Source organism: Equus caballus, chromosome 6 (assembly GCF_041296265.1).
Source record: "Equus caballus isolate H_3958 breed thoroughbred chromosome 6, TB-T2T, whole genome shotgun sequence".
Classification (NCBI taxonomy): Eukaryota; Metazoa; Chordata; class Mammalia; order Perissodactyla; family Equidae; genus Equus; species Equus caballus.
The window spans coordinates 78,142,985-78,168,084 of NC_091689.1; the positions used below are offsets into that span (position 1 = coordinate 78,142,985).

The following is a 25,100-nucleotide window of genomic DNA, read 5'->3' on the forward strand; positions in this document are numbered from 1 at the left end:
CGGGACCTTGGCCATAGGCCTTGAAACTGGGGAAATCCTCGGTCCCTCTGCCAACAGGCACAGCAGTGGGAACGCAGGTCTTCCAGATCCATCTAGGCAATGGTGTGGGTAGGGAGCAAGGAAGACAGAGACTGGCTCTTAGAACCCCATTTTTAATTCAAAAACTTTTTTCCCATGTAGAAACACTATTGCACTTAGCATTCAGATACTACACTGGTAATAATAATAATAACAATGATAAAATAATATCCATTTTTGAGGTCAGCTGGGTGGCACAGCAGTTAAGTTCGTGAGCTCTGCTTCAGTGGTCTGGGGTTTGCCAGTTCGATTCCTGGGCGTGGACATAACCCACGGCTTATCAAGCCACACTGTGGCAGGTGTCCCACATATAAAATAGAGGAAGATGGGCATAGATGTTAGCTCAGGGCCTATCTTCTTTAGCAAAAAGAGGAGGATTGACAGCAGATGTTAGCTCAGAGCTAGTCTTCCTCAAAAAAAAAAAAAGATCCATTTTCAAAGCTCTTTTGTGTAATCTCCTAAGAGGAGCATAAAGGCGATTTCTACCATTTAAAGGATGAAAACGGAAGTGGAAGTGGCAGAAACCCCAGCCTGCTGACGCGGCCTAACAGTCAGGTCACTGGTTAAATGGGCTTTTATGGCCATTCCCGGAGACAATTTTCAGAATTCAACCTGTTCATCAGTTGAAAGCAACTTAGTCACCCTTAGCTCCCCAGTGCCCTTCCTTATTCAACCATTGGTTAGAATCTAGAGTGGTCAGCATAAGGATAAAAAGTTTTGAAACACAAATGTAGCTTTAGCGTGGCACTGTTTTCTGTTGACTCATTAAGAGCAATAGCTAACTATCAGAGGGATGAAAATGGAGCTAAGCTGACTTCACACCTGCTGTTTTCTCATGGAAAAATTAAAAGCTGTGCACAAAACATTGCTTTGTTACGTTTTTCAACAGAGAATAAAAAGGAAAACTACATGCAAATTTTTTTTTTCTGGATAGGACGATTTTTTCCTCTTACTTTTAACAAATATTTATAGCTGAGGTTAAAAGCTCAGGCTCTGGAGCCGTATTTCTTCCTAAAGAAACAAGACAAAACCTTAAGCTTATCTAATTGATTGCAAGATTCACTGTCAATAACAGACCGGTTCTGCCTTCCACCCGCTGAACAACCCTGGGCGATTTATGTAACCTCTCCAAGCCTCAGTTTATTCATCCATAAAATGGAGATGATAATAGTTCCTATCTCACTAGGTTGTGAGAATAGGCCTGGCACAGAGTAAATGCTCAAGGGATGCTAACTATAACGCATAAGGCATTGAGCCGGGAGGGGTACAAAGAAAGGTGAGCCCCACCTCTGCCATCAGGAAGTAGGATGGAAGGAGGCAGAAAGGCACACGGCAGTTAATTATAATACAAAACCGAACCAACTGCTAGGGGCGTCCGTCAGAGGAAGGAGATTCTTCTGCCTGAGAAAATAGGGAAGGCTCTCAGACAGAATTGCCTTTTGAACAGGATCTTAAAGAAGGAACAGAATTTCAGTAGAGGCAGGCCTTAGGGAACATTCAAGGCTGAGTCACAGAGCAAACTTGAAGAGGTGAGAAAAAGCCCTCTGGGTACACACAGGCTCTTATTACTCATTCACAGGCTTTCGGGAGATGCACAGAAGGAAGGATCATATCCTAGGTTAAAAAATAAAGCTTATAAATGCAAAACATTGGAGTGATGCCAGCATATCAAATCAAAGTGAACATATGAAATTAAAAAGGTAGATAATAGGGGCTGGCTTGGTGAGGTAGGGGTTAAGTTCACGCACTCTGCTTCAGCAGCCCAGGGTGCACGGGCTGGGATCCCTGGCATGGACCCACACACCACTTGTCAAGCTACGCTGTGGTGGCATCCCACATACAAAATAGAGGAAGATGGGCACAGATGTTAGTTCAGGGAAAATCTTCCTCATGCAAAAAAAAAGTAGGTAAAATTTTATGTGAGAAAACACATATAAAATAAAAACTATACTGTTTCAGAAAGTGTTTCAATCAAAGTAAGACACACTTTCTTAAGGGTGAAGAGAAATTTTTATGGAAAGTAAAAAAGTTAACCACAAAATCTAAAACAGAGCTGAAACTGGTCACTGTGCTCAGCTTCCCAAAATATATTGCAACATCCTCCTCCCCAAAATATATTCTCAAGAATTATCTAATTTTTTCATTGCCAAGAAATAGTTGAGCTATTCTATAATGAGACTATTACACAAGGATTTTGATGTTTTAGGAATAGTGGAAACAGCCATGGTCACGAAAAATAAAAATGCCTTGATCTGAGCACTGCAGAAGTAGTTTATTCCCACCTGGTTATCCTCAGCCAACGTTTCAAGCAGAAATTATAAAGCAGCTCTCTGAAAATGCAGTGAGAATATGCTGCCATCATCCCCATGGATGGTCAATATTTATTTAGAGAGATTGTTCAAAGGTCATAAGAGAATTATCTTAGGAATTCAGTCACCGTTTGATGGGAAGATAAATAGGCGTCTAGAGAATTTGGAAATGATAAGAGGCCCACACAGACTAAATTACTCCGTGCCCCTCCCCCACCCTTGGAACTTTATTCTACACACCTGAATATGTCTGGAACTCAGGAGACAAGTTGGGGCTAGCTAAATTGATCCAGCACTTAAAAACGTCGCAGACCTCATGCTGATGACTTTCCATATGTTCATTTAACCCTCACTTCTTAAGAAATCCATAGTATTATTTCCGTTTTGTTGATGAGGATTCTGAAGTGCAGAGAGATTACTTAATCTTCCCTGAGTCTCGGAGGCTAGTAAGTGGTGGAGCAGGATGCAAACCCAGGGCACTGACTCCGGGGCCCACCCTCTCAGCCACTGGGCTTTATTGCCTCAATTCGGAGTCATCTGCATACAAATGGTAATTGATAAGGAGCCGTAGAATTTGTTTCCATCCAAACTGGGACATTTTTAGGGGGGAGAGGCACTATTAATAATTATCCTGGGAAAACAGGGGTAAATCACAACAGTTAGGGGCAAAAGGGACATATGATCACCTTATTGACTGGTGCCAGGAGTGGATGAATTTACCAAGGGAAAGAATGTTGAAGAAAAGAAGAAAGGGGCCGATTAGTGAGCCTTGAGAAAGACCAACATTTGGGGAATTGCCAGAGAAAGAGAAAGTCACAAAGGATATTGGGGGAGGTGAGACAGGAGGCAAGGGTGTCAGACGCTGGGGCATTTTTTCAGAGAGGAGTAATCTACGGTCCCCTAGTCCCAAGAAGCTGGGAATCGGCGGAGGCGGTAAGGACTGAGAAGTGGCCACTGAAAGGAGCAACAAGGAAATCACTGGTGATTTACTGACAAACATTTCTTCGGTTTGCTGGAGTTGGAAGCCAAATTAAAGTAAAAGGAGGAGTGAGTGGGAGGTAAGGACTCAGACACAGCCTGTGCAAACAACTCTTTTTACAAAGTGGCCTTGAAGGGGAGGCAAAAGATACCACTGTCCTGGAGGTGGAGTCAAAGAAGTTTCCTTTCTTTTTTAAAGCAAGAAACTAGAATGCCTTTAATGCTTAAAGGAAGGGGCCAGCCAAAGGAGAGTGAAGAAAAAGTAGAATGCATAATTATCCCCTCCCGGGGGCCCTCCTGGAGCAAAATTCCTGAGGAGGTAGGAGGACAGGACGGGCCACCTGAGCTGACGATTACTTTTACGTCTGAGGAGGTACAGTTCTGCCCCAGCGGGAGGGAGGCAAGGGGACCGTGGGCTTGAAAGCCGGAGGGAGGGAACCAGAGCTAGGTGCTGTCTGCAGGCTCCTGTTTTCTCTAGAGTCTCAGAGGGGAGGGGTTGCCGTGCCTGAGTTTAAAGGGGTCTCAAGCACGGCAGGCACCGTGCTAGGCCCTCGATAGACATTGACATGATCTCTTCATTTTCACTATTGCTCAGCGAGGTAGGTGAGATTGCCCTTGTTTGACACCAGAGGAAACTACAGCTCAGAACCGTGGGCAGCGAGCCCAGGAGCACACAGCTGTTCGGGGCCAGAGTCCACGTCTGACTTCATCATCTGGAAGTGAAAGTCAGGTCACTGCCTTCCGGGATCTCTCATTCAAGTCAGAGGAGTAATCGGTAGGAAGTTAGCAAATGTAGTTTAAACAAGGTTCGAGACCATAATGTGGAAGTCGAAATCATATTTTTGTTTATATGAATTGCTCTGATTTTATACTTTAGAAGATCCTTTTGTAAAATAGATGTTTTTTTAAAATAATAAGGCTATTAGAGTAAAGGCTTCATAGTTTGGCTTTTGTTTTTATAGAATTAGTATCTGCATATCAGGTGTTACGAACCCCCACTTCATTCACAGAGGATGTCCCCTGAATTTCTTTCTATAATCCATTTCTTTCTATAATCCACAGGAAATTTTTATATTAGACTACTACTATAGGAAAAATATGCTGCTTCAAGGATTTTTAAACTTGGTAATTTTCAGATTCGTAAAGTGTGTGAAATTCTTCCATTGATATTTTATTGCAAAAGAATCAAAATTTTAAAAAAATTTTAAAAAAAGAATCAAAAATTTAAGACTGTGGCCCGGTAGAGAAGGTAAGATACAAACTGAACATGTCCACAGTGATTCCTCCATGAGGAAGACTTGTGCTTACGTGGAGCCCAGCGTGAAGATCACAATCCAAGTTTCAATGTTCCATTTACGTCACATGTATCAGCGCTTTTAGACGTGGTGAGTCAGGACTAACCAAAATAGCCAAGTTAGAAACACGGACCCCGGGGTAGCATTGGGTGATGCAGGGATGGGGTAGAGGAATCAGTGTTTTTTGGGGGATGTGAGTCAAATTTGCAGAATGACAACCGTCACACAATGAAAAGATCAAAGCAATTCATATAAACAAAAATATGATTTCAATCATGCATTGCCTATGACAAGCTTCCACATTATGGTCTAGAACCATTGTTTAAACTACCTTTGCTAAGGAAATAGATAGAGAGAGGTGTTCTAAATTTTTCTTGAATTAATTAATGGGCTGCAGAGCTGAGGCCTGTTTTAGAGGTGAGGTTATTGGGGGTAAGGATGAGAACCAGTCTTTCCAATGACTCTTTCGGAAATAATTTTTCTGCTGCATTATTTACCATAGTATCTCACAGTACTTCTGTGTACTTTTAAAAATTTACTCCTAAAACGACTTTTAAAAATAGAAGGCCTGCATTATTTTCCCCATTTTCATATTATACAGAGGAAGGGATGCTGACTGGTAACCCCAAATCAAATGATGAATCTTTTGAGAAGCCCAATCCCCAGGCCATTCCTTAAGGTTTCCCAAAGAGAAGTTGGAATCGTTTGCATTTATTTTTTCTTTGAAAACTTTATATGGCACGCAATTTAATTTTTGAGAATTTTAAATTCCACTGAGAAAGCTAAGCAAATAGATAAGTTGTAGAGGTGAGTTCATGAAAAATAATTATTTTCCTATTTCTACCATTTATTCCCTTAAAATTTAAGGGGATCTTGGAAAGTTCAAAACACTGATTTCATCACCAAAAATGCAGTTAGAAGGAAATGAAATATTTATATTCCCAGTATCATGTTGCATTAAGATGGTTAATCATATGCAAGAAACTTCTAAACTAGTTACCTAAACTAGTTACAAATACTTCCTACAACTAATCAAAACAACACCCTAATTGTTGGTGATTACTTTTGTGATTTAAGACCTCTCTGCAGGGTCTCTGGAGCAACCAGCCTATTTCTGCGTCACTCTTCCTGTAACTAAAGATCAATAAGAAAAGAAAAAATTTAACAATTTCTGCAACACTTTGATTAATGAAAAATACATGCTGTATGTTTGGTTTGCGATAGTTATAAAGCAAAAGTCAATGATTTATAAATCACGGCTTATGAAGCTATTAAAAAATTATTTATCCCCAAACAGAGAAATCTAAGCAAGATACTCAAAAGCAATTTATTATAGTAGTAGCCATTATTAATGCATATTGCTGTCAGAGCTTTAGCCAAAGCCCAAGTTTTACTTTGCAAACAGGAAAGCATGGAACTACTTATCATTACGATTTGAGGAATAAATCATGAAACTCTTTTTTAAAACCAGTTTAAATTTGGAATCACAGATTGCAATGATCATCGTATACCTCCTCCCTCCCCCATGACTCTCCCAAATGGCTTTGGTGCCTCATTTACGTACACGGATTCTAGTTGCCAGTGCCTTTGATAGTTACATGTCCATTTCCTTACCCCTCCTCTTGAGAAATGAGACTGCCTTGTTATACACTCCTTGCATCTAGCATAATATCTGGTTCTCAATGATCCTTACTGAATGAATGAATGAATGGATGCGTGAATCCATCTGTAAAATAGCTGCCAAAACCAGTAAGTGAGTTTAGCACATTTGAAGCCAAGAAAGAAGCCCCAGCTAAAAAGACTGATCTGCCTGTTTTCAAATCCCTTTTTTGTTTCATTTTTATAGATACAAAGAGCTTTGAAAATGAAACTTACCAACTTTTTTTTTTTTACATCAGAGAAGATTTAGCTCTCTGAATTATTCTTCATTCAACTCCCCTAAAAAAAAGTCCCTTTGTTTTTGTTGGGTTTAGTTTTTAATGCTTGACATCTTAATTTAAACGATCATTTCCCACAATGACAGTCCTGGGGATCTGATTTGTTAATCCTGCTACAGTTGCGATGCTCTTTATCGAGAATTTCATGAATTTCCTTTCAGTTTCAGCTTCTAACTGGAATTCTTCCCAGTCATTTCGCTCTCCCTTCTTTCCCGAAGTCTTATCTGCATGTTCCACTGCAGAAGAACAATAAGAAATTCTTAGGTGGACACTTCTGCCCCGTTTTGGCTTCGAGTCTCAGAGCAGCCTCTGTGTGGGTTAAGTTCACTGGTCAGGATACACGGCAGCCAGAATTCCTCAAACACGGTCAAACCTGGGAGTTTGTAGAATTTTGTTTTGGTTTATCCTAAAATCCAGGTCTTTTAATGTTTTCATGTCTCTTGCTTGAGATTAAAGTATGGGATGAGTATACACTGTCGCTCACAGCCCTCCCCCCACTGAGTCCACATGGACCACCTCCCCTGGGCAGGCAGAGTAGATGGTTGCTTGCCTCTGATAGCAGCTGGGTTAGTTAGGCAGAGGTCATTCAAAGTGACAATATGATTTCTTTTCTATGATATGGCTTCCCTGATATCAACCCTGTGTTGAGCCAGTATCACTTCTGCATAAAGGCACATTGAATGTCCCCAACTGTCTCCTATCTTGTCCCCAAATATCTCCCTCACATGAGCCACAATTCTGGATTGAGACTGGCCTGCAGGCGGTTCTGCTCTGAAGGATGCCTCCTACAGAGATGGATTTTGGCGGCCGTGGTTTTAAATCTTACCTCCATCACGTCACCATCCATCCCTATACAATGGGAATAATAAGAATTATCTCATAAATAGGATAACGTTTGTAAACCACCTGGCATCCAGTAGCTGTTCAATAAACGTTAATTTTGTTTTATTCAATATCTTTCACTTGCATCATCTCATTTGATCTTCACAGAACCCTGCTAGACAGGCAGCACAAATATTGTAACCCCTCTTTTACAGATGACTAACCTGGTGTTCTGAAACTTGCTCAGTCGTAGTAGTAACTCCTATCTGTGCCAACTACTTGTCAGGCATTGTCCTCACATCACCTCTATGAAGTAGGTACTAAAAGTCCCATTTTGCAGATGGGGAAAATGAAGGCAGAGAAAGGCTGAATAACTTGCCCAAGGACAAAGAGCTAGCAAATAGAAGAGTTTGGATTCAGACCCAGATAGCGTGCCTCCAAAAGCAGTGCTCTTCACCAGTACACTTAAGTGCCTCCATTTCCCTCAGCTTTTAAGTGGTGGATTTGCCTCACATGTGTGAGTCCAGGTGGAAGGCACTTTGCACCCAGAGAAGGAATGCATCAGGCCGGGGAAACCAAGTCCCGCTGAAGGAGACAGCACTAGGTTATCAGATCTAGCTACTTCAGGGAGAGACTAATGGAAGCGGATGATGTTCAGTACCCTGGGGGACGAGGCACAGAATACGAGCAGAGTGCCAGCCCAGAGGGGGCACACAGAGCACGGGAGCCCTGGAAACACCCTGGGAAAATGTGTCCCCCTTCACTTGGCACTTTGGAGCCTCGGTTCTGGGGTAGAGGATTACTGTTGACATCGCCCCCTGGAAGTCGGCAGCACCTGTTCGCTATCTTCCTATGCTTAGCGCTCTACTTTGTATTACACTCATCAACGCATACTTCTGATCTGCTCCTGAGGGCGAGACCAGGTTTTACTCATTTTTATATCCCCCAAGTGGAGCATCCAGTAGGTGCTTAATAAGTGTGAGTTGGATGAATAAATGTAGACAAATGAACATGCTAAGCCCCGAAGGGATTTGGAGCTTACTTAAACTATGTTTTCTTTTGTTGCACCACAATGAGCTACATCCTGTTTTTAAGCTTTTTTTTCTGATAGCAAAAACAGGCGAATGAAGGTTCTTTGGGGGAAAACAGGCCAGTATTTTCAACTGTTCTTTTAGGGTAATTCTTTTCCCTTCTACCCGTTTTCATGTGTTTATTTTTGTACTTGTACCCATTTAAAGCCACAAACAGTATAGTTTTTAAAAATGGAACGTGTAATTTAATAATAGCTATCCCCCCACACCTATTAAAATGTTTACTAATGCATAAAGCCTACAGATATCAAGCCACAGTGGATTCTAATGGCTTCTGTGTAAGTGGAGGAAGTGGCTGCCAGGTTCGTCCCCATCTGAGATTAGTTGGGTATTGAAGTGTGTTTCTACCTTATTCCTTAGTGGCTGTGGTTGTAAATAGCAGATTGAAATAAACTCCATCTGAAGTTTTGACGATGAGTGTCACAACTTTGAACATTTTATTCAATGTGCCAGGGAGGGAAAAACTTTTCTTCTCCTCTCTTAGGTTCTGTGTCTGGGGCCATGTGAATAAAACTAACAAAAGACAGATTAATAGGAGAAAAGGCACACAATTTTCATTAATATTTACATGCCTGAGAGTTCACAGAAAACAAATGACACTCAAAGAAGCAGTTAGACTCAGTGGGTTTTATACCATTTTAACAAAGGACAAAGGGTAGGAGCTTCAAGGGGTGATAAATTGTGGGGAAGTGACTAGGAAATATACGGGGCAACCAATGGAAAATAAGGGCTGTTTTTATTTTAGTACGGTCTGTTTATGCAGACTCACCTCAGTGTTGACAACTCCTTGTCTTCTTTGACTCCTCTCTCCCTGGTGGGGGAAGGAGTATCTTCCTCAAAGAGAAACTCAGGCTCTGCTTTCAGGTACACAGGGGAGAGCAGAGAACTCTTTATCTATTCATTCTCAGTGGCCTTCAGCTCAAAATAATCCTTATGCCAAAGTGGTATATTTTGGGGTGGCATATTCTGATCTCCTTCAAATGGGAAACAAATGTAAATTTGAGAATGTGAATTATGTACTTTTTACAAGTCCTATTGATAAGAAACAGCTGCTTCCTCGTTAAAGAAATCTGTTTTTTAATGTTTTCTGACCTGGTACGCGTACTCTTCCATTCTGTAATTCCATTTCATTTAATTCTTTTAAAGTTATCAAAAGTAATATGACTATATAAAGTATATTTACAAAAAAGGAGGGGACACAAGTCATCCATAATCCTACTGTCCTTCTAAAAGCTATGTTTTTGCATCTCTTGCAGCGTTATCCATGCATCTCTCTTTTATATAGTTTCAGGGATATGGGGCACACCTGTGGTATGTAACGTCTTCAGCTTCACATGATATCACATTCTCCATGTTCTTGCTTACTCACAGTCCTCATTATTTAGCAGCTGCAAAGTTGGCCTAACCATTCTCCAGGCGTCAGGAGTCTGGACTGCCCCCAGGCCAGTGGTGGGACAGGTTGCACCTCTAGCCCAAGGAGGGCAGGGCAGAGTTGGCCCCTTCTGGCCAAGTGGAAGCTGGGCCTGCTAGAGGAGCCGCAAGCGGTTCAGAGGTCAAGTCTCATGCTTGACCTCCTGCTAAACTGAGGTCAGGCCAACCAGGACTTGTAGCTCCAGGCTCCCTTCTTCCCAGGCTTAAGGTGGTGCAGCCCCGCCCTGTGGGCGGCCCAGGCCAAAGCTCCATCTCCTTCCTGAGCCCTCCCCACGCCAGGCCTGCCCGGGGTGGATGCCCTCCAGCCCCTGTCTCCTTCTGTCCTAGCAATCCACGGACCCACCGAGTGCAAAGAAAAGGGCTAGGCCGCACGTCCTGGGCGTCATGGTCCACCTGCGGGCTTCCGAAGTGCGGCAGCTGCTCCACAACAAGTTCGTGGTCATCCTGGGCGACTCTGTCCACAGGGCCGTGTACAAGGACCTGGTGCTCCTGCTGCAGAAGGACTGCCTGCTCACGCCCAGCCAGCTCAAGGCCAAGGGGGAGGAGAGCTTCGAACAGGACATTCTCTTGGAGGGAGGCCAGCTGGGCCCCATGCACAACGGCATCGAGTACCGCGAGGTCCGCCAGTTCTGCTCCGGCCACCATCTGGTGCGCTTCTACTTCCTCACGCGCGTGTACTCCGACTACCTCAAGGCCATCTTGCAACAGCTGCAGTCGGGCGAGCACTTCCCAGACGTGATCATCATGAACTCCTGCCTCTGGGACATCTCCAGGTACGGTGAGCACTCGTGGTCGAGCTACCTGGAGAACCTGACGAGGCTGTTTGGGCACCTGGGCCAGATGCTGCCCGAGTCGTGCCTCATGGTGTGGAACACAGCCATGCCGCTTGGCGACAAACTCTCCGCCGGCTTTCTCCCGCCCGAGCCCCAACCCTGGACCAACGCCCTGAAATTCAGGGTGGTCGAAGCCAATTTCTACAGCTCTGTGGAGGCCAAGAACCACGGCTTCGACGTGCTGGACTTGCATTTCCACTTCCGCCGTGCGCAGCAGCATCACCTGCAGCGAGACGGGGTGCACTGGGACGAGTATGCGCACCGACAGCTCTCCCAGCTGCTGCTGGCCCACGTGGCCGACGCCTGGGGGGTGGAGCTGCCCCAACGCGACCCAGTGGGCAGGTGGATCAAGGACGGCCCTGCAAGAGGAGAGCGTGGCCAGGGAGCTGAGAGGCAGCCCCTGGCCTGCAGAGGTCAACGGACCTTATCTCTGCCTGGACCCTTGCCTCCTCGCACGTGCTACCCCCTGCTCCCGCTCCCATCTCCTCGCCCACCCCTGCTCCCACTCCTGCCCCGACAGCCTCCTCCCATCCGCTTTCACCAACCCATGCCCCAGTTTCTCCTCTGTCCCCAAGATGCCTGTTTGTCCTCAGACCGTCCGGATCAATTCTCCTTAAGCCATTTCCATTCAGATGGCCCCTTCGAAACTGACTTTATGTTAGGTCCCCAGCCACCTGTGCCGCCTTTCCCCACACCCCGTTATCATCGGCAGCGGGCCCCTGTGGTTCATAGGGGGTTTCCCCAGTATTCGCCCCGTGGCCCGTATGGGCCCTGGAGGCAGCCCAGACCTTTCAGGAGAAGGGCCCCAGCCCACCCAAAGCCAAGGTTTCAATAGACTGACTTGGGCCTTTTTCCTCCTCACACTCACGCACTGGATGGATCATCTGACTTCCCCTAAGCAGACCGCCCTTGTTAACTGAAGCCTTTGGTCTAAGCCTTTGCTTGGACTCCTTGTTGTGCATTGCTGTTATCCATGATGGCAGGAAGAGCAGCCTGACCCATTGTTGTTGGCTTATGTCCTCTTCCTCTGCTCTCTGGGGCTTAGCAAGCATTATTCCTGCCTCCCCACTCCCTAATCTCTTTGTCTTTTTGTAAACATAAAACTGAAAGAAAGCAATTGTTTCTCAAAAGCAGTTGTGTGTGTTTCCATATTGGTGCCTTTCCCTTTTATTAAACAATTAGCTTCATAAGAGCAAAGACAGTATCTGCTGAATAGTTACGGCATCTACTTGATAAACTCCTCAAAATGGAATTTCTCTAAAAGATTCCGAAGGTTTCCATAAAATGGACCTGATTCCTTACAAATAAGTGAAAGAACTTTAACTTTTTTGTAATCATATTTTCCAGAGATTCTCGAAGAATCATGGAATTTTAGAACTGGGAAAACTAAAGACATAAAATTTAATTAACATTTACAAACAAGGATACTAAGGCCAAGAGAGGTGAGTAACGTTTTTGAGGTCACACAGAACATCACTCCTCCACTAGTCTTTCCTAGTTTATACTAGTTTATATTAACTTTTAAACCACAGGCCTGATTCATACCACAGCAAACCAAGAAGGGAAGTTTACTAAACATGGACTTTCTATGGAAGTGATGGCAAAAAACTCCTATAGCTTCATAACCGGAAGTTTATTGGTTAGATGTGCAATGAATTATGTACGTAAGTTAGAGTGATGGCATGCTTGTGGCTTCACGATTTCTTCAATAGTCCTGAGTTTTGGTTTTGAGAAAATTAGAAAAAAGTAAGTTGTACCAGTGACAATGTGAGTTGGAAGGGAACACCCAGGGCACAGACCCCTCCCATGCAAATCTGACCGATGACCGTGGCCATCTCTTCTCTGCTTTGTAGGAAGATTAACATCACTGTGATTGTTTAAATGTTAGGCCCTTTGCCACACTAGACTAGTGAAATGTTAATACTTAGATAAAATAGTCAAAATAGGATGTGACTAAAACTGTCCAAATAGGATTTTTCATTGAATTGATTTGACTGGTTTATAGGGCCTTAATTGGACTTTCCTTGAACTTGACAACAAGGGTAAGGAAAGGTTATCGTGTAAAAATGAAGTTCCTGAAATCACAAGAGATGGATGAGAGCAGCTATTTACAGAAGAAATACACAGCAGCTGTTGACCCACTAGAAATCCGTGAGATTCATGGAGAATAGAGCCTTTATCTTTCTTATCATTGTGTATGAAAACCTAGCACGTCTGGCACTTAGTAAGTACTCAGTAATGTTTCTTGGATGAATCAGTGAGTGAAGGAAGAGGAGGCCTGTAAATGTGTTCCTGGGGAGGCTGGAACCCAAGTCTCTAAGGAGATGATAGAAATTGACGTTTAATCCTTGTCGCGGATCTGAAGGAATATTGCCAAGACAGCATGATGGTGACCTTCGAGGACTCAGGAAAGACAGTGCCTACAAGTCAGAATTTGCCAGAATGTCCCAGCATAGTCAGGAGAGAGGGCACCTGTCTGACCAATGTAAATATTCTAATCCCATGGAGATTAGTGCGCCAGCTGTGAGACTGAGTAAGATCAGCCCACGGGATGAGCCAGTTGCCTTCATTCTGGCTTTATGTTTCCCAAGCAAGTTCAGGCAGCATTTAGCTGCTGATCTGACTAAGATGACACATTTAGTGTTTATTTTCATGAATAAACCAATAAATTGGTGTTGTGGTTTATATCTCTCTTGTGAGTTAGGTTAGTATGTACTAATCCTTTTAATCTGATCACACCCAATGAACCAAGGAGAATGCGTTCTTAGATATACCGTGCTGAGGACCAGACACTGAATCACTGATGAATCCACTATATTATGGATTAAATTCCACTAATCATTTAATAGCCCTGTTTCTCTCGAACGAGTTGGAGTGCAAGTAGGTCAGACAGGGACCATCTTCTTCCTAGGTATATTAATGTCCTACAGCTGCTGTAACAAATATCACCAACTTGATGACTTAAAACAACACATATTTATTCTCTTACAGTTCTGGAGCTCAAAAAGTCCAAAATCCATTAGCCCAGAATAAAATCCTTACTGCTGTCCTACATGATCAGGCTTCTGCCTGCCCCTGCAATGTTATCTTCTGGAACTCTCTTCATTGCTCTTGATGCTTTCAACCATGCAAGACTTCTTTCTTTTCATATGACATGTCAAACTCTTATAGCTTGAGTCTTTGCACTTGCCATTCTCCTTGCTGGAATGTTCCACATCCCCTACCCCTAGTTCTTTGGATATCTAACTTCATCCTTTCATCTTCACCTTCCAAGTCACCTCCTAAGAGGCCTTCCATGACCCTTTGATCTAGGAGTACTGTTACGGTCCATCACAGGGCTCTATTTCCTTGTAGTGCTCACCCCACTCAGCAGTGGCATCAATAGTTTCTTGTTCGTTAGCTTCTCTAACTAGAAAGCACACACCAGAAGTCTTGTTCAGTATTGAATTCCCAGTGCCTACCAGCACCTGCCTGCACAGAAGGTGTTCAAGTATATCTACTTTAGTTAAATGTTCAAGAACATAATTAATTCACATTGTGTACTTAAGAATGCATTTGTATTAAAGTTGGCTGTATTTGATCACTTTTCTTCAGCAAATGTCTACAGCACTCTCTCACAACTTTCTCTACGTCATCCTGGGTGGCTGAGACCTCCTCAACCTCCCCACCCCCACTTGTGGGTAAGAACCTGGTAGCACCTTCACCGGGGGCTAGCAGTGAATTTCGTACATATTTTAGCCTTTATCTTTCAGCCGGAGAGCTTTCTTCTTTGCCCATTTTTGCTTTTGTCACCTTGCTCCTTAGGTCAAGAAACTATCAATGCAATCAAGCTATTGTCTGGTAAAAAAAGCCAAAATTATTCAATGTTTATGAGACAAATGATTGCTCTATTGTTAAGACTTAGAATGCAGGGTTCATTTGGCCTCAAGAAGTGACAGCACTCAAAGCTTTTCATACTTGACTCTTGTCTCAAGTTTTCTGGAAAAAGAAAAAAAAAGAGTAAAATCAAGATTAAATGAACATTATCCAAGCAGCATGCATTTCTCACAAGATTCTATAGTACGGTATACTGTGTTATACCAAAGGCCAGAACATTAAAGCTGTAACTATGTTTTTCCATAAGCACAAGCAAAGCAGGGCCCAGCATTTGAAAACAAGTGGAATCTTACATCCTGCCATAGGATCAAGGTCAAGGCCCTCTCTGCTGCCAGCCGCAGAGCTCTTGTTTCCAGGGCCCTGTATTGCATGACTCCTGGAGGCAGCATTCCTGTTAAATTCTGGACTGGTACACGGTGGCAGCTCCATCTCTGAAAGCTTTATGTTCATCAATCTGCAAAGGTGAGTTATTTTGAAAACATAGATCATTAAGACTCATATCAGAGAATGGATTTGCCATTGTTTTAAACTATTGTGTTTTTGTTTCTGTAAACTCTAGAGACAGTATTCTCATTCCCCCAACTTCAAGAAAGGCCTCTATCCCTGCATGCTTAATTTATAGATGTAATTTTTCACAAGACTACCCATTAATCTTTAAAGAAACAATTTCTAGAACACGTCCCTTTGAGCCATAATCTTTATTTGTCATTCATTCTATGGGCAAGGATGCTTACAGAAGGATTCATTCTGGTATTGCCCCATGTGGAAATTCACAATGACTTTTAATGGATGAGAGGCTTTGAGAATTTCTGCAAGAAATGAACTTGATTAAATGTGGTTAACCTAGTAGTTTCCAGGTTTATTTAACCTCTGACTATTTTCATATTTAGCATCTTTTAAAAACATATTTTGGGAAATATTATTCTAAAGAATGTCAGATAAAATAATTGGGGTAAGTGAAAAGGTTTGTTAGTGACATTTTATAAATGAAGCTGTTTATTAATGGAGCACTAAAATAATCTGTGCCCCAAAATGTGAGCTAATATTCGTTAGATAATTTGGGGACAAGCCTGAGATTTGCTAGTTAACCGAAGTGGAGTGAAATGGACCAGCAATGATTGCCTGCTTCTTCCTCTAACATGGGGGAGGCACTGGGATGGTGTGTCCAGTCCAGCCCACAGAGCATAGTGTGCAGTGGAGGTATTCTACTCCAGGTGTTTGCATCCTGGCCCAGGGTCACAGAATATCCCAAGACACAGCCGCGCGGAGCACAGTAACGGGGAGTAGAGAATAAACAGCGTTCGAAACTGAGCAGATAGTCACTCAACAGAGCAGCCTCTGTCAACACTTAAGAACATTGTTAGGAGCAAGGACTCAAATCTGTAGGAAAGGGCCCATCTTAGAAGAATGAGAGGACCTGCAGGAGCTGCTATGGCAGAGCCAGATGCCCCCTCCTGAAAAAGAGACACTACCAGGCCATGTGGTCTGTGACATCTAATCCGGGCTCTAGACAGGTGCCCTCCGTTATGCTGCAATGATGCCACTCAGACTCTGCTGACATCTGGCCTACTGAGCTTGGCTTCTTATCTCACTTCTCACTCCTGTGTCTACACAGCACAGACTGATTTTTGGCAAGTAGTCTTTGATCTTATATTTCATCTCGGTAATTCAGTCACATTGCCAGATTGATCCTTTTCCTACCATCCTCTCTTCCCTAACTGCACAGCGCCCTAAGGCAGTGGTTCTCAAACTTTCTTGAGAGTGCATCAGAATATCCTGGTGGGCTTGTTAAAACCCCACTGCTGCTATCTCCCCTCAGAGTTTCTGATTCAGTCAGTCCAGAGTGGGGCCCTAGAATTTGCATTTCCAGTTAAGTTTCACACTTTGAAAACTGCCAAAGAAATAAAAATATAAAAAGAATCATGTAATCCCACTCATGTAGCCATAACCTAAATTTATAACCATTGTTAACATTTTGCCATATTTTCTTTATCTTTTTTCTAAAGTATTTTAAAGTAAATTACTTCATAATGTTCTATCCCTAAATATTTCATATGTAGGAAACAAGGACATTTTCCTACATAAGCACAAGACAAGCATCACATCTAACAAAACTGACAATAACTTGCTGACATCATCTGATACTGTTGTGGACTGAATGTTTGTGTCCCCCCAAACTTCATATGGGGGGACCCTATCCCATAATGTGATGGTATTAGGAGGTGAGGCTTTGGGGAGATAATTCGGATTAGATGAGGTTACGAGCATGGAGCCTTCATGAATGGGATTAGAGCCCTTATGAGAGTCTTATAAGGGTCACGAGACAAGCTGGCTTCTTCTTCTTTTTTTTTTTTTGGTGAGGACGACTGTCCATGAGCTAACATTTGTTGTCAATCTTCCTCTATTTTTTGTATCTGGGATGCTGCCACAGCATGGCCTGATGAGCAGTGTATAAGTCCGTGTCAGGGATCTGAACCTGTGAACCCTGGGCCGCCAGAGCGGAGCCTGCACATTTAACCACTATGCCACCGGACCGCCCCGAGAGCTTGCTTCTTTCTGCTCTCTGCCATGTGAGGATACAATGAGAGATGGGAGAAAACAGGGCCCTCGCCGGAATCAGACTACACTAACACCCTGGTCTCCGATGCCCAGCCTCCAGAACTGTGAGAAATAAATTTCTATTGTTTATAAGCCACTCAGTCTATGGTACTTTGCTGTCGCAGCCCAAATTGACTAAGACAGATACTCAATCCCAAAAATGGGTTCTACAGCTTTCAAATTGGGCTCCACTGAAGAACCACACATTGCATTGGTTATTGTGTCTGTGAATCTCTTTTAATCTAGAAGAGAACCCAAAACACACCTTTCTTTCTTTCATGACATTGACTCGAAAAGATTTGTCCTGTAGAATGCTCCACTTTCTAAGTTTCTAATGATTTCTGCATGATGACATTTAACTTTTATTTCATCCTCTGTATTGCCTATAGAGGGAATGTTAGCTCCAAAGGTTTGACTGGATGTAAGTTAGACATTTTTGGTAAAATACTTCACAGGCAAGGTGGTGCCCTTCACATTGTACCACAACAGGAGGCATATAAGCTGGTTTCCCAGTATTTATAAAATTGATCGCCAAGTCAAGGGTGACAGTTGGAAGCCCACATTTTAAAATTGTGTTTTCCCACTCACTGCCAGCAAGGATCCTGGGAATGATGCATTGGTACCTTGTCAATATTGCAGCTCCTCATCAATTTTTTCACTTAATGGTATTAGCATCTGCTGATGATTCTTGCTTAAAATTGTGTGATTTCATTAGAGGTAGAAAAATGGTGATTTTCTGATTTTACCATTCCTTGTACATTTCTCAAATGACGTTCTTTTGTAAAGAAGAGGATTTTTTTTTTCATCTATAGGAGCTTTTTGGTTACTCTGAGATACCCTTCCTACAGAAAACTCTGGTCACCACGACATATGACAATGAGTACAACTAGGCTCTACTCTCAGACCTCCCACCCCCCTGCCAATCAGCTGGGGTTCTACTGACAAGGACCCAGGCACAGGGAAGAAGATGTGACACTGATAATCTGAAATGTGGTTCTAGATAGAAGCCAGGTCTTTCAAACAAGCCAGGTCTTTGGAATAACCCAAGAGCCCTGCTTTCAAAGTTGGGAAATAAGCTCCGAGCCACGCCATCAGCACAGACACAGACCAGGTGGAGATGAACTTGCAAACAGAGGACAGGAGGCCTTGGTTTTCCAGATCCGGAGGAGGCAAAGTCTTGGAATTAGGGAAGACTCTATAAAACCAACCCAATGGGCCAGTTAATGAATGGACATCGAAAATGGAGAAAAACTCCTTTGCGCATGAAGTCATCTTCATTTTGGGATTATATCTTTCCTAATTGACCCGTAAATAAGTGATTACACATCAAAGTGAGGGTATTTATGTAGCTATGTCAATGGCAAATGCTATACTGGTCTCCTAGTTTATTGGCAAATGCATATTAACTCAATAAAAAATGTTTATTAGGCAATACATTAAATTTTCATAGCTAGAGATCAAATTTAGACAAGAAAGCCATATTATATAAGATTATTCAAGAAAATTGGGTGAATTAACTTGTTAAGTCATTCCTTAATACCACATTCTCAAACTTTCCCACTGAAACTTTTTCCTTTTTTGAGGAAGATTAGCCCTGAGCTAACTGCTGCCAATCCTCCTCTTTTTGCTGAGGAAGACTGGCCCTGAGCTAACATCCGTGCCCATCTTCCTCTATGTTATATGTGGGATGCCTACCACAGCATGGTGTGCCAAGCAGTGCCATGTCCACACCCGGGATCCAAACCGGGGAACCCTGGGCTGTTGAAGTGGAACCTTCGCACTTAACCGCTGCACCACTGGGCAGACCCCCCCCGAAACATTTCTAATGGTGGAGGAAACTGGACCTCTACCTATGGGAGGTCTGCCTGCAGCAGCAGACCACAAAAACTAAATTTATTTCATGCCTCATCTTAAAATACTAACTGAAATTCTGTGCTCAACTCTGTACAGCATCGTTATTTGTTTTATAAAAAAAATAGTAATGCTCTTTAAAACATTGAGTAAAATCGGTGCTACAAAAATACAGTGGGATTCGGGATCCTAATCCTTAAAATAGAAGGATGATAGCACCTACATCATAGGATTATTATGGATGGACATCAACTCAGCTAATATTTATAAAGCCCTTACAATTGTGATTGGCACATAGTTGGCACTATAAAAATATTCGTTAAAAGGAATTAAAGATTTGTTCCAAGTTTGTTCTATTGCTTTAGCTACCACCATATAATTGCTTCCAGGGTATTCGTAACCCATTTGAGTGTGATTTTAATATCTAAGAACAAAATTATGGTTAGATGCCGGGAGCCGTGTTACCAACGCCTATACAGCCATCTGACAGGGTCCGGGCTGAGAAGGGCTGAGGGGCGCAGGGACGCCCCTGGGTGAAGAATGGCCGGCCGACACCCCTGATATTTTCTGAAATGTACGCATGCTTTCTATCAAGGTTATGACCATACTTGTTTCTGCTTTCTATACTTTAACTTAGCTTTTCAGCCTGATGCCTTACTAGCAAAATGATATTTTCTCCGGGCAGTGTGCTCAAGGGACAAATAGTCCTACCCCCTGAGAGACAAAGGAATGCTTTCACCCCCTAAGGGGCGCGGGAATGTAAAGATTTTTAACTACCCGCTGAGAACGCACGTAGTCCTGGGGATAAGATACCCGGGAGTTGCTTTTTGGTCACTTTAACCCTCTGAACAATGACTAGATGATCGATGGGGGCAGGGGTAGCTCTCTCAGGACGTGAACAGACGGAATGGTGTCCTGTCCGGATATCTGGACCTTCTCTCCAGCTTTGATCTAACTTTACCATAAATTACTTTTGTTTCTGAACCCATAAATCTATACATGAAGAATAGAAGATTCAAATAGATCCCATCCCTGACGTCAATGTATATTCGTCCCAAAATAGTAGAGGAAGTCATTTCTATACCCTTTAAAGTTTAGAAGTTAAATTGAAACATATTCTACTACAACAGATGTTAAACTACCTATCTCCTTTAGTTTAGAGACAATAAATAATAGTTAATTGTGGAAAAGACGATCATTAACCTTATGCTCTATAGAATGAAATGCTAAAAAAAATTCTTGTGCCCGCTTTGTACTTCCTTATCTCTCTGAGAACATTTGTAGAGCTATTTCTGTACTAATCCTGAAAAATATATAAACGACACTTGTGCACAGCAACGAGAGACTTGATTGCACCGACTCAAGTCTCACGTCTCTTCCTTCACTGCGCCGACTCCCTGCCTCCCTTAGGAACCTGGACTTGCTGGAGCAGGACTGACTCCGGCAGTTGGAGAGGGAGAAAAAGGAGAATGTGGTTGTTCATTTGGGCTAAGTTAGAAAAGAGATCAAGGCAAGGAGGGAAATGGACCTGAAGCCGTGGAGCTGGCAGAGGGCAGTGGAGTAACGGGCAGGTTGGTGGTGCCGCCATTTAGCAAGCATTTCAGAGCACCTGCCACAGGCCGGGTGCCAGGCACTCAGGACCCAGGAAACTATCAATGGTTGTTGAGATGCTGTGCAGTGTTTCTGAGTCCACGTCCATCGGAATCACCTAAGGGGTTTGTTAAAAATGCAGAGTGTGTGGCCCCACCCTGGATACACACAATCAGAATACCTGGGGGGAAACTCCATTTCCTTCTGTAACTAGAATGTAAAAAAGCATTGTAAGGGATATTGCTCAGGGTAAATGCCATTTTCTCCTTACAAAATAAACTTAAAAAAATAATGTTTAAAAATCTAACCTGCTCGCCATGTTAAAATAACCTAGAATTTTTGGCTGGATGACAATTTAGCAGTCATCTAGTCCAGCTATTCCTACCTCTGGTGGCACGTCATAGTAACCTAGGGAGTTTTAAAAAAAATACCACTATAGAGGCTCCACTCCAAAACAGTTAAATCAAATTCTGGGGCAAAACCTGGACTCTCTAAATATTTCTAAATGTTTAAAACTCTCTAAATATTTCTAACTTGCAGCCAGGATTAAGAATCACAAATCTGGTCCAACCTCCCCATTTTGCAGATGAGAAAACTGAGGACTCAGAAATTAAATAACTTGCCTAAGATGGCAGAGTTCTCTTCAGAAAGGCAATTGTGTGAGAGGGACTACCTGTGCACTGGTCCGGTGTTTTTCAAAATAAAGGTAATGACTTATTAGCGAATTGTGAAAACAATCTAGGGCTTCCTGAGCAAAATTTTTTAAAAAATGAAATAGAGTAGAAGATATTGATGAGGGTTATTTTAGGTTGGTTACTGTTTAAAACTGCAGATGAGCAGGAGGCTCCGAGGAGTGGAATTTGCTTGCCCTTTGATGAGACATTTGCATTTGTGAAGGAAGTCTCCATCTCTGGGAGTGTCTCCCTCTCTGCCCCTGGAGGAAGGCAGGATGGCCTTATCTCTAGAAACTCTTAATGGGGAAGGCAAGGACTTACGTCTTGTTTGTTGTGCTTTTCTGGTAACCTCATGTAGCTGTCTCCCCCCACCACCAACATCCTCCTTTGTCTTTAGTTGAAGATAGTATTTAAGATGGTGGCTTCTGCCATTTACTTAATCTGGTTTGATTCTTATCTAAAAGTTATAAGATCACCCAATAACCAGACCCCACCTGCGCTGATACCATTTTACCAACTTTTTTTACATATTCGTTCCTTTGTCTTGTAAAGAGATAACTCACATACCTATGCCTTAAATTTAGCCCTACTCTCAACCCATGTTTGCTGCAGGAGCAGCAGCTCTGACTGCCCATGGGTCTTGTCCCCATGCCAGCAGCAGCAGCTCTGGCTGCCCACGGGTCCTGTCCCCATGCTATTCCACACTATCCTCTAACTAAAAGAGCACTACTGCCAGACCTTGAGAGTCCAAGAAATCTTTCTTTCAACTCTTTGGCTCGCCAACCCCACATCAGATATCAGAGGACATATCAAGTAGTAATGATATTATTTCATGGTGTGTGTGTGTGTGCATGTTCTGTGACCAAATGGTAAACATGATTCTTCATATGGATTGTTGTCCAAAATTTGAAAAGTCCTGCTCTGGAGTCCCTTAGAATTCTAATATCTAAGGTTAGAAGCTGACAGCTGTGTACAAGAGGGATGTAGCTGCCTCCTCTCTCTGGTAAGTAGCCCACAGAGTGGGTGGGATGGCACTGAAGTCAAAAACATGGGCTTAGGGATGCAAAGACCTTGGGGTAAATTGAGTCTATGCCCCTTATTGGTGATGAGATCTTGTGCAAGAACCTAAACTCTGTAGAGCTCAGCTACCTAAACTTTAAAATGAAAATAATTATGTTCACCCCACAGGACTGTTAGTTTTAAATGGCAGAGAATCTATAAAGCACTTAGCATAATGTCTAGCATGTAGTAAACAGCCAGTAAATACTAATAATTAAAGATGCTTCCGTGATCTATCATTTCCTGAGTCTGAGAAGAAAAGAACTAAAAACGTACCAGAGTTAGAATAATCTTTGGAGGGATGTGCATTCTTGGATCTAATGTTTATTTCAGAAGGACAAAAGCTAAAAAATAGCTAAAGTTATTTCTTTAATAGGCAAAATATTAACAACAACAATTTTGTATTTTCACAGAACTGGAAATTATGGTGCCAGAGAGATGCCTGCTTATCTTGGAGACAAAATCGTCAATTTTTTTTTTTTAAAGAATGGCCTTGTCTTGCACATGTACAAGCCAAATGTGCCATCAGCCATCGGATGTTGTGGCTTGTTTAATTTCATTCTTGTTTTCCTTCTAGAAAGAAAGATATTGATCAACATCTGTATGAGAAAAAATGTTTTTCATTCTTTTCAGGTGGCTGGATCCCAAATAAAATGAAAAACTAGGCTGTTGGCTCAAGACCTCCTTACTATTGCTCATGGACCTCACATTCCTCTTTATTAGATCCTTTGCATGAACCTAGAGGTGTCTCAGGTACAGCTCTCCACTTTTAATACCCATCTCTTCAATCAAGGAATAAACTCCCCCATACTAATCCATTCTTCAACCATCGTTTTGTGAAATGACAAATGACAACAGCTCACGCTGTTCCTAAAGCATAGAAGTGCCTGGGATGCTTAACAGTTGTGTGTCAGCTGGTGAAAAACTTTAGTTTTCTTTTTTCTCGTATTTCTGTGAGGACGTATTTTTGTTCTATAAGGTTATTTGCATATATGCATATACATATAGACACAGATACATATACGTATGTACTCACATGCTTATATGTACATGTACACAGATCTAAAGGGCTACGATTATATGTTAAGTTCATAGGACATAAACGTATTGAGCTAGGCATCGTAGAAGATTTAGAGATGAATCAAACACTAGCCGTGTCGTCAAGGAACTTCGTATCCGGTAGAGCAGATATGGAATGTGCACAAATAACTCTAGTCCGGGAGAGACTGTAGTGAGTGCCAGAAGAAAGAGCTCCAGCACCGCAGGAGCTCAAAGATGGGAGAAACTGCATCGTCCAACAGATGCAGGAATGATGGAGCCTGCGGGAGAGGAGCCATCTGAGGTGCTACATCCTGAAAGATGGAAAGATTTGCCTCTGCTGATGTGAGATGCCATGATGTCCTAATGAGGGAGAGCATAAACAAAGACCCAGAAGTAGGTAGAAAAGCATGCCCAGGGACCATTGAGGAGGTCACTTGGGCGAGAGCGCAGTGCCCATAAGGGGAGTAGAGGTCAATAATTTGGGGAAAGAGGTTATAAAGTAGTTTTCTTGCCTACTGTAACAAATTGCCACAACCTAGTGGTTTAAAATAATACAAGTATATTATCTTAGAATTCTGGAGGAGGAGGAAGGAAGTCTAAAATGGGTCTCATGGGGCTAAAGGCAAGGTGTCAGCAGGGCCCCATTCTTTGCAGGAAGCTTTAAAAGAGAATCCATTTTCTTGCCTGTTCCAGCTAGAATTTGTTCACGTTCCTTGGCTCCTGGCCCCTTCCATCTTCAAAGCCAGTGAGTCTTTCTCATATCATATCCAATCACATCACTTGGACACTTAGTCTTCCGCCTCCCACTTCCACATCTAAGGACCCTTGGGATTACACTGGGCCCACCTGGGTCATCCAGGATACTCTCCTCAAAATCAGCTGATTAGTAACCATTTGCAACATTAATTCCCCTTTGTCATTAAACTTAACATATTCACATGTTCTGGGGGATAGGACCTGGACATCTTTGAGGGGCCATTATTCTGCCTAGCATAGGTTGAAGCCAAAGATTTAAGGGTCCTGAAGGTCAAGATTGTTACCCCCCATTCTTGAGGGCTGGGGAGAAAACACAATGCCTGTTGTCAGACTAAAGATGGTTTCAATCCAAATATTGTCTTGCGTTTAGCTGGAATTATAGCAATTCAGTGTGATAACCCAGCTGGTCTCATCCTGATTGGATGTTCTGGTCAGCAGTTACAGATGACTTTCATTAATAAAAATGGGGAAATAAATTAAATATTGATAAATGCAGGTTGGTGTGTTCAGTTTTTCCAAACACAGGACCCAGAGGGAGGTGCAATCATGGAAGAATATCTCAGTGTTGGAAATTTTGGGAACTGCTGCCTTGAAAAATATGCCCTCTGAATACCCCAGTTGGTCCTACCTGTGTATGTAGCATTTTTCTCTATTGTTGATGTATCTCTAGGGTTGCAGGATGAAAAGTTTGGAAAAGATTAAAAAAACAAACTGATTTGGCAAATGCATTTCATCTTCCAACTTATTTATGGTTTAATCAATAATTCATCCCTTAGCATCTGTCTCTTAAAGACTATCTTGTCTGTAGTCTTTATGGATGACAAATTAGGATATTGGAAAAACAAAATACCTTCTTTTTAAAGCACAGCCTCTCCATTGAA

The 25,100-nt window shown here is 42.6% G+C and overlaps 1 protein-coding gene across 12 annotated transcripts in view; it reads left to right on the forward strand.

The window, feature by feature from the left end:
• PCED1B (PC-esterase domain containing 1B) overlaps nucleotides 1-24,714 on the forward strand; it is a 36,140-nt gene extending 11,426 nt beyond the window's left edge. For 6 of the 12 annotated variants that reach the window (XM_005611103.3, XM_014740966.3, XM_023643435.2 and 3 more), the window contains one exon: nucleotides 10,269-11,904. In XM_005611103.3, coding sequence (XP_005611160.3) covers nucleotides 10,326-11,609 — 1,284 coding nt within the window. In that variant the 5' untranslated portion in view covers nucleotides 10,269-10,325 and the 3' untranslated portion in view covers nucleotides 11,610-11,904. Of the gene's footprint in view, nucleotides 1-3,266; nucleotides 3,739-9,795; nucleotides 11,905-12,121; nucleotides 12,217-14,897; nucleotides 15,113-17,081; nucleotides 17,345-22,835 lie in introns of those variants that run through there. The other 6 variants (XR_011439742.1, XR_011439744.1, XM_070270175.1 and 3 more) reach the window with 6 other exon arrangements.
• Nucleotides 24,715-25,100: the final 386 nt, after the last annotated feature.